General features: G+C 33.4%; 1 protein-coding gene across 1 annotated transcript in view; it reads right to left on the minus strand.

Annotated features, from left to right (window-relative positions):
* Positions 1 to 5,501: 5,501 nt before the first annotated feature.
* Positions 5,502 to 17,672, minus strand: part of CDH19 (cadherin 19) — a 74,423-nt gene continuing 62,252 nt past the window's right edge. Inside the window, exons 9-11 of the mRNA XM_058556611.1 lie at positions 10,787 to 10,904; positions 8,545 to 8,796; positions 5,502 to 5,992 (exon numbers count right to left, since the gene is read on the minus strand). Coding sequence (XP_058412594.1) covers positions 5,502 to 5,992; positions 8,545 to 8,796; positions 10,787 to 10,904 — 861 coding nt within the window. The remainder of the gene's footprint in view (positions 5,993 to 8,544; positions 8,797 to 10,786; positions 10,905 to 17,672) is intronic.

Below are 17,672 nucleotides of genomic sequence, written 5' to 3' on the forward strand. Positions count from 1 at the left end.
CAAAATGTGGTTACTGCTCAACTTAGCAGGGTTTTTTCCCCAAATCAATGCCACAGAGGGGTGACTTGATTTCAATCGGAACATCTCATATGTAATGTATAACTTCAACAGTTAATTTTTTCCTTTGGTAATAATGGAACATTACTGGAAGGGTCAAGGTGGGGAGGCAGTAAGTAACAGCAAGCTAATTCTTGCCCTGAATTAATTCATTTTCTGTTTGCCCATATTAATTCCAGAGTAAGGAGATCAGTCTATGAGCATTTCTAAAGATAAACTTAATAACATAATAATCATTATGTTAACAATAATAACAGGTAAAAATGTCATGTTTGCCACATGTTAGGTACAGTTCATTCTTTATATGTATTACTTCAGTTAATTCCTACAATAGTCTGATTATCCATTCTCAGTATCCCCATAGTACAGATGAAGCTACCAAAAGAAAAGGTTTTAAATAACTTGTCAAAGTTTTCACAACAAAGAAATGTTACCAACTGGAAAATAATTAAAAATATACTTCATAGAGCGCTTACTCTCACTAACAAGTAAATTAGGTAACATTATAGAAACTTGGGAATACCGTACATCACATCCACTCCCTTTTCTAGACAAAACATTCTATGGATTTGTACCTCTGTATAATCGTGAATATACAGTAGTTTCCTTGTCCAGCCCTATTTGTAGCTGAGATAAATTGCTTAGCACTGCAGAACTCAACAAAACATATCACATTTTAAATATTAAAATGAATAAGCACAAAGAAATGGCATGAAATAAAGTTGTATAAACTATTTTGATATGCTCACAAATGTTTTAAGAACCCTATAAATTATATTTACTTTTTTATATTTTGCTTATGGTTTACATTAGAAAATTTAATTTTAAATTATTCAAACTATATGAAATGCCAAATTGATTTGATATGTTAATGTATCCAGGTTATTGACTAGTTTGTAACTTGAAAGAAACATCATAGAAACATTTTATTTTATTCAGTTTTTAGACACATTTACACTGAACCTTCTGATGTCCACCTTGGCCAAATCTCAGTTTGCACAGCTCCTGGTCACTGTCAATTTTTTTTTTTTTTAATTCACTTTTCTAGGTACCAGAAGATTTTAACCTCACATCCAACATAAAGCCCTATCTCTCATCCTCTCCCACTTACTCTGCTGCTTCTGGACCTCTGGTGTCTGGGTGGGGATGGAGAGATGAGAGGTAAGGGACACAGTAAATGTGGCTGGTGCTATCATAATTTCACAGCCAGAGTCCTGTGTGATGACAGGCATCCAACTGCTGACACTCTATCCTGGGGCGCATGCATGGGGTATTCAGAGACATTTAAGGACTTGAGGTCCCTGTTTGTCCTTAGCCTGCGTGACATATTCTTTGGATGACTGATTAAAGCTCTCTCTCCGCTTCTACCTTTTGTGCAAAATTTCTACAGCTGCAACCACTTAACCTATGGGAAATTCATGCAGCTTTGCCTTGTCAAAGGCTAGGAACTGCGTTTTGCCCAGCTACGGCCCTTTCTCTTTCTCTGCCATTTCAGACCAGTCAGCCTCCCATCCTCAGAGCTCTCTAGAAGAAAAAGGCAGCAACAAATTTTAACAGGTTCCAAGGATTTACTTTGTGATTGAAATGCTAGTCTCCCCTCCTCCAGGAAATCACAATTTCTCTCAATAGATAGATAGATGATCGATGATAGATGATAGATAGATAGATGATAGATAGACAGACATAAATGGATATGTAAAAAGCCATTCCTTTTCTCCATGTATTTCTCTAATTTGTCTCCTAGACTTTAGTGTATTTGATATCTAATGCCCTTTTATATCAATATAAAAAAACATAAAGATACCTTGTAGGTTTTGTAGCCCTATAAGCTTAATGCATTTGTTACCAAGTTGTATTCTCAAATGTGAAGCAGAATTCTCATGCATCACACATGTTTCCATATTCATCATACTTCATGGGAACTCATTCACATTAGAATTCCTACAACAGTCATCAAAGGACATGTCCTGACTGAAAGTATAATGTCATTATCTTTTTTCCCTTGAGAGTAATATCAATAAGTCAAACAAGTTCAAATCCAAACTCATAATCTCTAGAAAGATTTTGAAAGATCTGATTGTACCCAAGAACTATCCAGTGCTAACCTATTTTGAGAAATACATTAATTCCACATTAATATTCAACAAAAGTCAATACAGCATCTATATATGACCAAGTAAAATAGATTGGGATTCATTACTACATTCATTTAAGAAGTATTTATTGGTCGCTTTCTGTGTGCTAGAAACAATTTTAGACAATAACAAATGAACAAGACAGACAATTCCTTACCCACTTAGGGTTTACATTCTAATAAGGAATAAAGACAACAACAAGTAAAATATACACAATATAACACTTGGTGGCTAAGTGATTCGAGGAAAAGGGAAAACAAGGCCTAAGTGGGGGACAGTGGTCAGGTAAGCCTCTCTGAGGATGTCGCAGTTGATCGCAGACCTGAATGAAGCGAGGGAATGAAAAATAGAAGTGTTTGGAGAAAGGTTGTTTCAGGCCTAGAACGTGAGATTGGAAGAGTTAAGAGACTGCAGAAATAAGCAGGGACAAGGAAATACACAGCCGTATGTGTCAGACCAGGACACTGATTTATATTTCAAATATGCTGTCCAGCCAGTGGGATCAATTAGTGCTAGAGAAGAAAGCGATCTGTGTGTTCCAGGAAAATAACATCAGCTGTTATGATGCAGCGCCGTCACTCACTGAGCCCTCGTGTTGGTCAGGTCCTGCTGTGCTGTTTGCTCTCCCCATTCTTCACAATAGTCGTGTGAAATAGGGAGATTGGCACTCATTTCACAAACTACAAACTCAGATCTGGAAAGGACAGACAGGTCGACAAAGTCCACACGGTTATTTCAATAAGAGTGAACTAATTCACACTCAGATCCGTGAGGTTCAGGCCCATGTGCTGAGTGAACTACTATTATTGCTAACATTTTCAGATTCTTATAAGAACTTTAAATATTTTCCTATTTCAACGCATTAGTAACTTAAGGCTTACACATAAACCTGTAAGTTAACTAAGGGTGATATTTAAGCACTGCAGGTATTAATGTGAAGTTGTGCTATTTTTATAAATATCTGCATTGATTTAGCCTTTATTAAAATTTACAAAAATGAAATCTTAATGTCATATCTTTAGCTTAGGATACAGCTAACTATGTTCTTGCAACACCCATGTGACGAGAATAGGACTAAAATAGCTATTGAAATATTACCCAGTATAATTTCTAGGAAATTGCAACTTCTCTGCTAGAATCAGAAAGTATTTTTGATATAATTTAAAGGGACACTTTTTAGACTAACAAATAGATATGGAACCATGTACGCTCTTTTCCGATGTCTCCTAAGATTGACAATCCTATCATTAATTAAACCAGAATTTATTTTAACACAATTGCTTAATGCCACTGGACACCAACCTCGCTGGTGCAGATATTGCATTTTTATAAGTTGTTCATCCTAATTTATAAGAGGTTTCTAAGGCTTTCACCGATGACAATACCTACTGAGATCCCCAGAAGGCCCTATTTCTTTTTTCTAATCCATTTTTCACAGATTGCTTCATCTGTTGTTTATCATACTTTCCAGTTCTTCAACCAAGATTACAGAACATTATTTTTTAAATACAGCAAACAATCCTTAATGGAATAATTCAGGAAAATTTTCCTAACTATACTCTTTCAATTTTTACATCAGTATGATAGAAATACAAATGGTCTCTCAACTCATATATTTCTATTTTCTTGCAAGTTTTTACTCTTTTTAAATTTTCTTTGGTTTAGTATTCTTATTCTTCCCTAAGTAAATAATGATACGAATGCATAAGGATTTACTACAGCTTATGTCCTCTTATCTACTTTTAATATCTTCCTAAATTATTGCATTTTAAGTCTGATTTTCTCAGGCTTATGTAAAGTGATAATATCTGTGTCGCCAACATAATGGTACCTGACTGATATTGATGAAAAACTCTCTTCTATTACACGGTATGAGGGTTTGTATTTCAAAGTACACAGAAAATAATACTATAGCTAGTCAACTACTCTAACTTTAGCTCAAAACTTCTTGAAGTATTTGATTTAAATGTATATGGGCAATTTTGTTCAGCTCAGTTTCACATGTTATTAGTAAAAAATGAACATATAATCCAATTTGGAGAACATTGTATTCACTACTTTCTTTCTGTTCAAACTATGAATTTTGAATTCTGCCTTGATTTGGATAGAATAATAAGGATCGTTCTTAACAGGATGACTAAAATTAAAGTATTTTATTATCTTTTTGTCCAGTGTTACCATAAAGCTCTATGTCCAGAAGCTCAGCATGCTTCCTTCATAATGTTACAATAAAAGTAACTATTGCACCTAATTTTATATTTCATAATAAAAAAAATGACACTGAAGAATAAGTTGTATTCTAAGTTCTTAATAAAAAAGGAAATGCTGAAAATTTTATCATGTTTTTATTCTCTGCATGGTAAGAGTTAGTGCAGTTGATCGTAACATTTAAGATGAATATTAATTCAAGTTTCAATCCAGTACTCCTTTCATTTATCTCTATTATTTTTAGTAGCAATAAAAATATACTTAAAATTTTTCCACGCTTTCCACCATTTTCACAAAGTTTAAATTTGACGTTGAGTAAATGTTGACATGTATTTTGTCATTGGATTGTGACATGATCAAGATGTATTTTGGTTATACATGAAAATAATTTACAAAAACTCCTAAACATATTTTATGCTCCTTTTTTATACAAAGCTGCAGTATCAAAAACAATACAAATTTACGCCATGTCTTTAATTAACATATACCAAATATCTGTCTAAATTTGAAATCAGTTTTAAAGTGTAGTCTTAACCATTTTAAAATTTCAACCTAAAATGAATCATAGAATCTCAGTCAGAAACTTTCTGATTCATAAAAAAGAAATAATTTTTAAAAGTTTTATATAATCATCGAGATTCTGCTAGTTTCTTAAGTTTATCTCTTTATAGTATCAGGAACTTAACGCACATAAACACTTTCTTACTTTGTAAGATTTAAAAAATGGATAAATGAAATAATATTAAGATGATCTAGTTCAGTGCCTTTCTTAAATTAAACATTCAAAAATGTTGAGAATTTGTATTGGATGGTATTAAAAACAATGTTAGAGGAATATTTCAGTGGCATGCTAGAGTTGGCTTGCATTGGCAGCCCAGAGCTGATTGTTAACATCTCTTCCCATATCTGCACTCAGTGACAATATGTGGGTAGCTTGAAATAACCATGGGGTATTTACACCGAGGAAATCAGAAAACACTGTAAATTGGTTCTTTTATTTTTTTGTCCCCAGAGAACTGGAGCACACAACTCTTTACCAAGAGACTACCAGTTTGCCCAAACACACATTAGCATTTTTTAAATTTTAATAATAAAAAAGCCCTAATTATTTGACTGCATAGCAGAACCAAACATGCATGCTAATCTTTTAAAGCGAGGTCCCAATTCATTAAGGTAATCATAATTTTCATCCTGGTCAGAGACTGCTGATCCTAAGGAGCTCAGGGATCCAGCTAAGGACCCTGTTCCCTCAAAAGCATAGGTCTGCAGGGAATCAAATGGAGGGGCACAAGGATCAGTATTAGCTTCTTCGAGCTTTTCTAGAATGAATTTCCTGAATATGGCACTGTCTGGGCCAACCTGCAAAGACTGCCTGTACAGGCTCCTGATCTCTGCAGAGGTGGCTCTCCGCGCCTTACGTTCCCTCATGACGGTGCTGCTCCGCAGCTCTGCAATATCAAAGGCCTCTGTATCTTCTTCTCCTCCCCCTTCATCATCATATCTGAATATATTCTCCCTAAAGTCTTCACTTTTCTCCGGAAATAGAGTCTGTTTTCTTTGTTGTTTCAGCCCTAGGATCAAAAAGATAAACCCTGGCAAAGAAAGCATACCAGAATATTAACACACATATTATATTATATGCAAATAATACATTATTATATATTTATATCACAGTATATTATTATATGTAAATAATATATCATTATATGTTTATATTATAATAGTATGGATAATATTAATAACTTTATAATCCTTGCTTTTGTTACAAGCTCAAAACAAAGCTGCGATTTTATGATTATAAGACAAAAAATATATTTGCTGTTGAAAATTTACAAAAGGGACTTGTGAAATGATATAAGGAGGAGTAATAATCTTTCCATCTGATGATTTAGAATAGAAAAAATTATATAAAAACATAGTGTACTATTTCTGATGATGACCAATTTAAAATTTTATTTTTTCTTATGTCTTAAAAATAGAACAAAGCAGAATAAGGGAATATTTTCCAATCTATGTGCACTTGTCAATCTTAATATCCAATGATCCATGTTAATAGAAGTTGAGCACAATGGACCAGTTTGATAATTCCCACTGAGGCAAATTTGTGGCATAATTATTTTCTAAGTTAATATTTATTGACTACAAAGTATGTACCAGGCATTTTTCCAAAAGCTTTACATTTATTCATTGATTTAATTGTTATGATATTCATATATATTATCATTCTCTATTAAAGATGGGAAAACCAAAGCACAGAGACATTAAGTCACATGCTCAGAGTCACACAGCTAGGAAACAGAAAGCTGGCATTCAAAACCAGACAGTTGGTTCAAAACCTGTGCTCTGTGATACCATGTTAATTTTGGAAATTCCAAACTATCGGGTTTTTTAATCATAACACTGGTACGTCCATAATCAATATTTATCACATAATATAATTTTAACATCATGTAGAAATGGAACAACTTCAGAACATTTTATTTTTATTTTAAAGAAAACTGTATCTGTGAGTGTGTGTATCAAGGATAGCTAATGCTTCTTCAACCATGGATCTTGTGTAACTGTCCAGAATTTCATATATAGGACTTGAAATGAACATGCAGCAATGTTATGAATATATCACAAAGAGAAATACGTTAGGCAATATTTTATGGAAAACTGGCATTTAAAAACATTGAAATAGTGCTCTCGAATTAAATAAGGTCATCGTATTTGAATTCAGGTACTGCACTTGAAAACTCATCTGAGATATATGGTTGAAATAGAAAGGTGTCTAACAAATAATTTTTTATTCTGTGAATTGGAAAGAGTATTCATGAAACTTTCAAAGGAACTACTGACCATTAGCTGACCCATACTTCTCACTCTCTAAATATTGTGCATGCCTTTGACTGTGCGGTTGTCCTGGGTTTACTTGTAGGGTTTCAGGACTTGGTTTAGGTCTGTCTGTACCTGTGAGTAATTCAGTACTTGCCATCTCTCAAACACTACGCTGGGTTTTTTTGCTTCTTGCTTCTGATATCTTGCTGTGTAGCTCTAAGTTCAGTTTCCTGTTCAAAGATCCTTAAAAACTTGAAAAACTTAACTTAGGCAGAAAAGAATGGTAACGTTGGATGGTAAAAAAGGAATGCGTGGTTTTTGAAGCTTTGAGAAAGATGAGGAGAGCAAAGACAAAGCAAAGCCTGACACATATCGTACATCAGTTTGAGCAGTGAGTTTGGAATTCCAGAACCAGTGGCTGATATAATTGCTTTCAACACTCAATAAAGTTGTGTTGGCTTTTGATGTGAAGTTATGAGGAAAGCGAAAGAAGGGTTACATTATATGTGCTGGTGTACTAAAGAAAGGGAAAAGGCTACTCCAGGCGAATCACTTGTAGTCTTGAAAGCCTGACTAAAACATTTTGGGGTTTATTTGCCGCATCTGTAAAATACGTATAACTTATCTGCTTTTGAAAACAATAACAACAATAACAAACAAAATGAACGGAGTTATTTACTGAGGTTTCTTTCATGTTTAGCACTTTGATTAAGTAAGACTCTCGCTTTTACGTTCCTCCATCCTAACATTCCCTTGCTTTCTCAGTGCTCCTGGGTTCTAGTGAGTTGCAGTACAGGGTGGAATAGAGGTATGATTTGGTTATGGAATCTCGGCACATCATGTACTAGCTGCATGACCCTTTGTAAAGCTCATAATTCTTTGAGTTTCACTTTCTTCATCTATGCAATACAGGTGATAATAGTTGCTACTTCTTAAGGTTATTTTGAGGATCAAATTGCATAAGGCACGTAAGGCACTTAAGACAGTCTCCTGAAGTGTAATAGGCACTCAACAGCAGCTCATCGTTATTATTACTAATTTTTATATAACTGTATGTATTGCAATGTGTATGTGTCAAGAACCCACATACTCACATACTCATAGAATTCAAGGATCACTGACTTTCACCTTAAAATGCATATTCACTCTATTTGCATTTACTCCACTTGGTTTAAAAACTGTAGTACATTCAGAAGAGCAATTAAACACATACACACACACAGACCCAAACCCACACAATACTGTGATAATGAGATTAACTGTTTTCTATATTTATCATGTAATTTTCAATAAATGAAGATATGTTCAGTTCAGCACTACTTACCAAATATGATCATAATGCATATCAGAATAGCAAGGATGACTTCTGTCCTGAATCCCATGGAAAGCATAAGATCCTTATTACTGCAGGTCTGTGTACTGCCATTGTCATCACAGTCACAGACATATATGGTTAGGGTGTTTGTACTTGTAAGTGATGGGATTCCATTGTCGGCAATTAAGACGGATATGTAGAAGACAGGCTCTTCTTGAAGGCTAAAACCAGTTCTACTAGTCAAAATTACAGCTGTGTTATCTAAAACAAAAATCCATGTGCATAATATTTTCAATACTACAAAATAAATCCATACCAGTCATATGTACTAGAGGCAATAGTATAGAGATATCAAATAAGTTCAAATAAAAGGAAGAGGAAATTTCTGATAAAAAGACAATTTAAAAAGTCCACATAAAAAGTCATTATTGATTTTGACATTTCCTAAACCTTAATTAGTGATTAGATGAATTATATGAATCAGTTGCAAATGTCTTTTGATAAAGATAGGAAACATATATGTGGAATATAGAAAACAACTTTGTAATCAGATATCAATATTTCATAGAGGCTCCTGGCATTAAATTTATGATGACAGTATCAGTTTCATTTGGGTTCTTTATTCACGACAAAGTCCTTTTTCTAATAGGAACGCATTATTTTCCCAAATATTATAAATACATAAGATTTTCAGAGTCATCTACCTATCACAGCAAGTGATCTCAAATAATGTATTTACTAATGAGACAAAAGGATTGATTTTACTTGGTAGGAAAGATTCTATTAGGATGCTTCACTTCACTTTGACATTATTAACTCATTTTCTATTTAAAAGTCATGGAATCATTAAACCTTAGTGGTACTGATTCATTTATCTAGACAGGGCATTCAAAAAATTAACAAAAATTAACAATATACATACTTCAACACATTTGAAATGTTGTTTCCCTGAATCCTTGAAAAATATTCTAAATAACCATTTTCATTGCAATTTCTTGTGGCTCAGTACTGTTTTCCCTTTTTTTGTGTGTATTGCCATCCCCCAAAATATTTTCTGTAGCAATCAGACAAACTTTAGAAGACACGAACAGTGAAATGCAAATAAAGGGAAGTCTTTTGAAATGTATGTCTATTTATGACTTTTCCCAAATCATCATTTTTAAATAAATTCTCCATCATGCTCTTGAAGTCTACAAAACTCTTGTGATTTTAGTTACCAGGCAGATTTAAGAGGTGAGAGACTTTACATTTTTTCAATGTATATTTTGTTAAATTATTTGTAACCACAATCATTAAACCAAATCAATTATTTTCTCTGTCTTAATATATTTGTTTTGCTCTTGCAACTTATTTTACATGAATATAAACAAATCTAAGCTACAGTTTATTTCTTATATTGATATTTGCATTTTTCATCCTAAGTCTATTTGCGTTTCCTTCACTGGGGAATTTGACAAGGGCAAAAGGAGAGACTATGTCTGCATCTTTTCTCCTGCAAAAGACTCCCCTAGATGGAAGCTTAAACTCAGCTGTAAGGACGGACAGCTGCAGGTATTTGGTTATGAATGCTTGAGTAATAAATCCTATGATGTTTCATATCTTCGAGATATAAAGAAAAATTAAAGTAGAAATCCATATGATGACAAAAAATCTTTTACTGAAGTGGGGAAGCAAAGAACAGAGTGGTTTTGTATAAAGTTAATATAATTCTATATGGCAGGAAAAGAAATTCTGTCTCATCACACAAAATCTTTTAGAACATTTTGTCCTTAGACTGATACAATCTTTTCGTTTTGCAGGAAAAAGAATAGTCTTGAACCAATTTCATATATTTATGGCTCCTAATTGATGACTCCAAATATCCTTGAATCAATCAAGCTAACCTGACTTCAAGTTGTACATCATTTTCTTCCCCATAGATTGAAGCTTGAGTGATATGAGGACATGAAAGGAACCCTCGTGTCAGAACCGCAATTATATTCGCAGGGTCATTCAGACTTTACAAGGGCTGATAGCCACTGATGACTTGAAAAAGTGCTTCTGATTTAAAGAAAGCCAGTGAGAAACGGCACTAGCATTTTTAGAACTTGGTTTTGGGTTTTGTTTCCTATTTTCATTGCCACTCCTTACTCTATTTCTCAACATTATCATGTTGCAGGAATAGTATAAAAAGCAATGCTATAAATTCCTTTAAAATCAAAGACAAATCTCGAAAAATGGATCAAAAGCCATTATGAGTGAATGGCATTACCTTGATTATCTATGATTGTAAAACTTGAATTCTTTATGTCTTCCACAGACAGATTAAAGTAAAAATGGTGATCTTCTATGGATTCATCTCTATCCACTGCACTGATGGTCTGAATTACCTAGAAAAAATTAAGGGCAGGTTTTTTTGTCTTTTGTATTTTTCTTGGATTCAGGAAAAAGATCACTGCTTCTATCATTATTATTATTATCATTAGCTTTTATTAAAATTGCTTTACCAAAATCTTTATGAACATTGCAGAGAGAAGTGTCAAATGGGTAGAGAATATTAAAATATCTTCTAAGGTTAAAAATGTGTTTACTTGCCCCTTGCTATAGAGGGTTTTGATATTATATAATAAATACATTCTCGATGGCTCAGATGGTTTCCATAAGCTAAATTTGTTAGAAGTTCTTAAAGCACTCCTGCTATAAAGCAAGACTTCCTCTCTCATCCTTCCTGCCTCGATTTCTCCCTTCCTTCCTTCCTCTCTTCTCCCTTCCTTATCTGAATACTAGCTGTTATGATTTGCTGAAGTTATATATTTCCTGCTTATATTGAGAGCATAATTGTGTTAAAATTATTGTCTTACTAAAGTATTAGCTAAAGTAATGAGTTTTTTAATTGATTTGAGGAAATAATGCATTTAAAGCTTAGGGGCAATGTATACGATTTCCTTTGACCCATAAAGATTATAGGAAAAGTATTCCACATCAAGTAAGTTCCTTTCTCTATCTCAGATCATAAAGAAGTGGAAGTGATGCAGTTATGAACAAATCAGGTCTCAATTAATTCTTTTCTTTCAAGACATGAATGTGTCAGTCAAGTAGTTCATTATTGTCAAAAAAGAGATATGCTGTCAAGATCACACAGTGAGATTGTGATTAATTTTTGAAATTAAAGTAAATTGATTATAGGAGTTATTGTTTTGAATTCTCTAGAATTAAAGTGCTATTAATAATGTGTCAAACAAAAATATCTTTAGTTGCAAGATGACAGACCCAAAATTTATCATGTTATACTTCAAAGAATAGATACCTCTCCACATGCATAAAGAGCCTTGTGAAACTAATGCAATTTGTATATTATTTCTCTACATTGATTTATGTTTTTCTTCATAACACATTCCTAATTAAATCATAATTATATAGTGTTAATTAAATAAGCTAATAAAAGAAAACATATTTTTATTCAATCCATGCCTACAATAATAAATGTGCACCATATCAGGGCAATGCTTTTATTTTGGATTATCATATATGTTCTATAGCCAGGGTGAAAGACAGGGGCTTGGAACTCTGAAATTCTGAATCCTGGCTTTGCCACTTACCTGTTTTCTAAGCTTAAAAAATGGAGATACTAATAGTTAACTTTTAGGATTTATGTTTAGAATTATATGTCTTAGTTTGTCAACATGCTTGTTGTACAACCAGTACATGTCTATTATTTGTTTTCTAAATTAAAACACTGTCTTGTTGGGATTTGCATAGGATAGTGACCTGAATATTGTGAGTAATCTCATTATATGCATATTTGTTCAAATAGATTGATAGAAAATTGTAAAAATTCATGTTTATCTTGTTGGCATATGCAGTCTTGATTTTTAGACAAGGAATAATTTATCTTATTACCTGACTTTCTGTTTTAAACCACATGTCTGACTTAATGTTGAAAATGCCTCTCCTTTGTGTGTGAAGGCTTAAGACCACTAGAGAAATTTTGACTCTGCATATATTTTAAAATACTTTTAATAATCAAACTACCCTCTACATATGTATAGGTATAATGAACATGTAGAAGTTTCAACACTCTGTCCTCTTTTCAATGAACATACCTCCACTTATATTTGCTTTGTAAATTGGGCTTCCATGTGTTTTATTGGGTTCCACCACTTTACATGAATAGGAAGCCACTGACATAATAGAATGAGTCACATAGCGGGTATCATTAATTCTGTTGAACTAACCTTGACCATGTACACTTTTCTTGAAATCACAAATCTCTATAAAAGGGCCAACATTAATGAACCCATGAGTCTTCAGCGGAGATGTTCATTTTCCCTTTAATTCAAAAATGGAAAGGTTTTTGTTTTAATTTTCAAATAAAATTCTAAGAAAAATCCCTATTTGTTGCATCAGTTTAGATTTCTAAACCAGTTACTTTTATCTACTTTCCTGGGGCCTGTTGCTGGCCTTATGTACATCTATGAGAGAAGCAAAGACCAACATCAAAGTGCATACAAAGAACAGCCATGTTATGACAAATTCTGAGAGTAAACTTTTTTAATTTCTCTTTGTTTTCTGGGTTGAATTTTGTTCAATTTCTTTCTCACCCAATATGTGTCATTTCCTATTTATAGCACTTTGAAGTCTAGAATGGAAATATATGGTGCCAGCCTAGAGAATCTAAAAATAATCACCTTTCAATGGTAACTTACCTATGGGCCAGGGATTGTTCTATATATTACCATAGCTAATCATCACAATGATCCTATGAAATAAATCCTATTATTGTCCCCATTTTATATTTATTTGTCTTAAGCTTCAAGTCAGCTAAGTATCTTTGTTGTTGTTACATGACATCAAGTCAGCTCTGACTCCTGGTGACCCTATGAATAAGTGATGTCCACAATGTTTCGTCCTCAACAGCCCTACTGAGCTTCTGTAGACTCATGCCTGTGGCTTCCTTTACGGAGTCAATCCATCTTATATTTGGGCCTCCTTTTTCCTTGCTGCTTTCTGCTTTCCCCAGCAGAATCCTGCCTTCTTATGATGTGCCCAAAGTAGGACAGTCTTAGTATTATAATTTTTCCTCCAGCCAGAGTTCAGGCTTAATTTGCTCTAGGATCCACTTGTTCATCTTTCTGTTGGTCCATGATATCCTTAAAGCTCTCCTCCAACACCATATTTCAAATAAATCATTTTTTTCCCTGTTGGCATTCTTCCCTGTCCAGCTTTTGTACCTGGGCATAGTAATTGGGAACACTAAGTTGTGGATATTCTCGGCCTTGGTCTCTGACGACACTTTCTTACACTTAAGATATCGTAGTATCTTAGGTAGGTAAAATGGCTGGGTCAGCATTTGAAAGGAAGCTGATGCTACAGCTGTTGTGAAATGTGGCCCCCGGAGCACATTATTTTCAGCTTTATCAAAACAAATAAAATTATAAGAAATTTAAAGTGTACGTTGTGATGATTTGATGTACATACATGTTGTGAAAGGATTCTCCCGTCTAGTTAATTATCACATCCATTACCTCACATATTAGTCTTTCTTTTTTTTGGTGAGACTATTTAAGTTCTACTCTTTTAGCAATTTCAATTATACAAAGGGTGTTATCAACTATAGTCACCATGTTATACATTAGGTGCTCAGATGTCGTTCATCTAATAACTGAAAGTTTGTGCCTTTTAACCACCTGTCGCTATTCCCCCACCCCCAGCCCCCAGAACTACTTTTCTACTCCCCTAGACAACATTGTTCAAGCCCTAGACCTGTTCTTTCCAGGCAGATGTGCATACAGAAAGATACTATAAAAGATGTGGCATAGAAGAAGCAAACAAAACCTACTCTCATAAAAGACAGAGAAATAGAAAAATATAAGTAATATAATTGCTATAGAATAGTTATAGGCCAAAAATAACAATTAAAAAAAAAGGGAGAAGAAAATAATCTGATTTTTGATATGGGAGAAGGGATGATTTTCCAAAGTGGGAGTAAGTAAATGAGCTAATACTTGAGTAAAAAGTATGAATTAATGGGGAAAATGTGATCCAGACAAAAGAACAGCATATGAAAACCATGAATACAGAAAGATCGTGTATTAGATAGAAATAAATGAAATTAATATTTTGTATGTTAAATATTGGCAGTTTCATAAATTTCAACTTAATCATTTTATGGAACTATAAATATATGACTTTAAAGCTAATCAAGTAGAGAAATATAATCATTTTCCCTCTATCAACTCCTTTGCACTACGACTTTTTTTCTAAAAAAGAAGGCCAGCTTACTAAAATGTCATTCTCAGATTAATTATCCTGATTAAAAACAAATCAGTCCTATACTCATTTCTCCACAAACTATACGTATGACTTTTATTAAACATACAATTTTTTGATAGCTAGTCCAAGAAACAAGTGTTATACACTATGATGTGGAGCAAACACTTAACACCTTTGAATCTGTTTCCTTACATAAACAGCAGGTATCAATGAAACCTACTTTCAAGATTAGTTGAGGAATAAATTTTCAAATAAGATTATAAACTATAAATTGAATTATAAACTATAAATCAATACACAGGTATTGGGTATTAATTGATATAAATTATCAACTCCTTGAAACGTGCTTAATCAACAATTTTCCTCAATACAAAAATGTTAAACAAAAAGTGGTAGTTGTAATAAGCGAATGCATAGAAGGATTTTTTAAAAATCTCATCTACGTTGCTTGCTTATAGCGAGTTATTCTAGGTATTGTACCTTGCATATTGTACCTAGCTATACATACAATCTCTTTCTCCCATTGTCAATAAATTATCAATAAATATGACCAAGACTGTCACTGTTTATACCAGTCCACTGAGAAAATGGTTCCAAATTAGACTTGTTTTGACAAAATAAATCTATAGGATTTAAAAAGGTTGTTGAATATCTGTTCAAAAGTCAAAGTACGAATTAATAAGATAATAGAGTTAGAACCAACAAGAAAATCTAAACCGTAGTCCCTTTGTTTGCACATTATTAGGAGAAAAATGTTGAGAAGCTCACGATATTCTAATATTTTGGTCTTGGACAGAAGCAGAGATGCTATAAATTTCCTAAAAGGAAAAGGACTTTTCACAAAATTGTGTGTTTTTGTATGCCATAGATGTTGTAATGCTTTGGTGTTAACTTATAGATATTTACCTGCATTCAGTTAAAAATTACACATTCTTAGACTTTTATCCCAGTATATATTTCCTGATTTTCCTTTGTTAAATTAATTTTTAAAGCATACTTTGTAAAAATTCATATAAAAATCATCATATGTAAAGAAAAAGATTAAATTATAAAAATATCTGATTAATATCCCAAAGATATCCATTTAACACAAATTTCATCAGCACTTAGAACACACCCAGCTATCTCAGGCCCTGGGGATGTAATGGTGGCTAGGACCAAGAGTGTCTCTGTTACCACTGTTTACATCCTAGTGGAGTAGAGGGACAAGCAGATTTGCAAACTTAGAGTGTTGAGAAAATACATAATACCTAAAGTACAGAATAAAAGTACATAATAAAACGCCTAAAGTATATAATACTTAAATATTTGGGGGTCAGAGGACCTGATATCTAAACTAAAATTAGAAAATTATCCTGCAGAAGTGAGCAGTAGCTATATCATGAATGTTCTAGAAAGGCATATTACAATATTTGGCCTTTATATTGAGGTCCACTCACAAGTTCTAAATTGGGAAAGAGATGATCATTTTATTTTTTATTTAGGATCCCATGACCCTAAATCATTGGGAAAGATTTACATTTCAGAATGCTCATTCTGAGGACATCTTTTGCGTGGGTCTGGAAATGGAGAACCTAGTCAGCAAGCTGTTGCCATGATCCAAGGAGCAAATGGTTAGTAATTACAACTTCCTGATGTGATATACAAAAAGATGACAACAATAACACTTATAGGGTGTAAGTTATTTGTCATGAGAAATTACATGGAAATTACTGAAGTGTCTACATAAACCAAATATGGTACAACATGCTCCCTGTTGAAGATGCAGTTTCCTCATCCCCAAATTTCCTGATGGGTATGCTGATGTCACCAAAGTAACATTTCACCATTTCCAGGAGGCCACACAATGTATTCTTCTGACCATTGCCCTGCCACTAAAAAGGGTCATGGATACTGTCTACATGCCTACAGGTTTACTTAATAAAGATATTCAATGAACACCAGCTGTGATATATCCCTGCATACGGGCTCTGAGATTGGATAATGTGAAGTTTGATTTTACAGGAACACCCCTCAGCAGAACTGTCTAAAGTTCACTCCAGAAGAGACGTTAGGTCCCTGCTAGGGTAGAAAGGATAGAGTAAGAATGACAGATTACAGAGATATTTAGAGGATGGAATCAATAGAACTTAATGATTGATTGGATGTGAAGAATAAAAGACCGGAATGAATTAAGGATGATGTCCACATGTCTTTCTTGCACAGCTTGGTGAGTTATAGTAGTTTTCCAAGGGGTATTGAAAAAATAGCGAAGGCTTGGGAGCAAATTTGGTGTAAACTTAAGAAATATGAGTAGAAATTTTCTCTAGTTAGTTGGACATACAGTTTGAAATATAGAAGACAGAACTGGTGTAAACTAGAAATCATTTGAATATGGACTTTAATTGAGACGCAGAGATGGTTGAAAGCAAAAAGAATGACTATGACAAGGATTAAAAGGACAGGACACAAGAGAGAAAGGAAGATGAGAAGAAAACCAGGTCACCTTAGAAATTTAGGTAACAGAAAATGTTTACATGGAGACAATGCAAACATCTTTACATTAGACAGAATATCAATATGAAAGAATCTAAAAACCACTCATATTATACTTTACTTCTGGAAAAGAATTTGGTATCAGTCAAGATAATGAGAATCATTAATCTGAAAAATGATAACTATTTCTACCAAACAGGAAAGGCAAACTGCCCTAATGTCAGCTCATTTATTATATTCATACAATCCACTGAATCCACTGAAAATTATCTCCCCCCTCTCCTCCCCAACCTGACCATTTACACATTAAGAACAAAAACAAAAATTCTGTTTACTCACATAAGTCATTAAGGAAATGTCTAGTTTCCTCTAGAATAGAGTGTAACTATTCTGGCATTTTGATTTTTTGT

The sequence above is a fragment of the Diceros bicornis genome, chromosome 16 (genome assembly GCF_020826845.1).
Source record: "Diceros bicornis minor isolate mBicDic1 chromosome 16, mDicBic1.mat.cur, whole genome shotgun sequence".
NCBI classification, from domain to species: domain Eukaryota; kingdom Metazoa; phylum Chordata; class Mammalia; order Perissodactyla; family Rhinocerotidae; genus Diceros; species Diceros bicornis.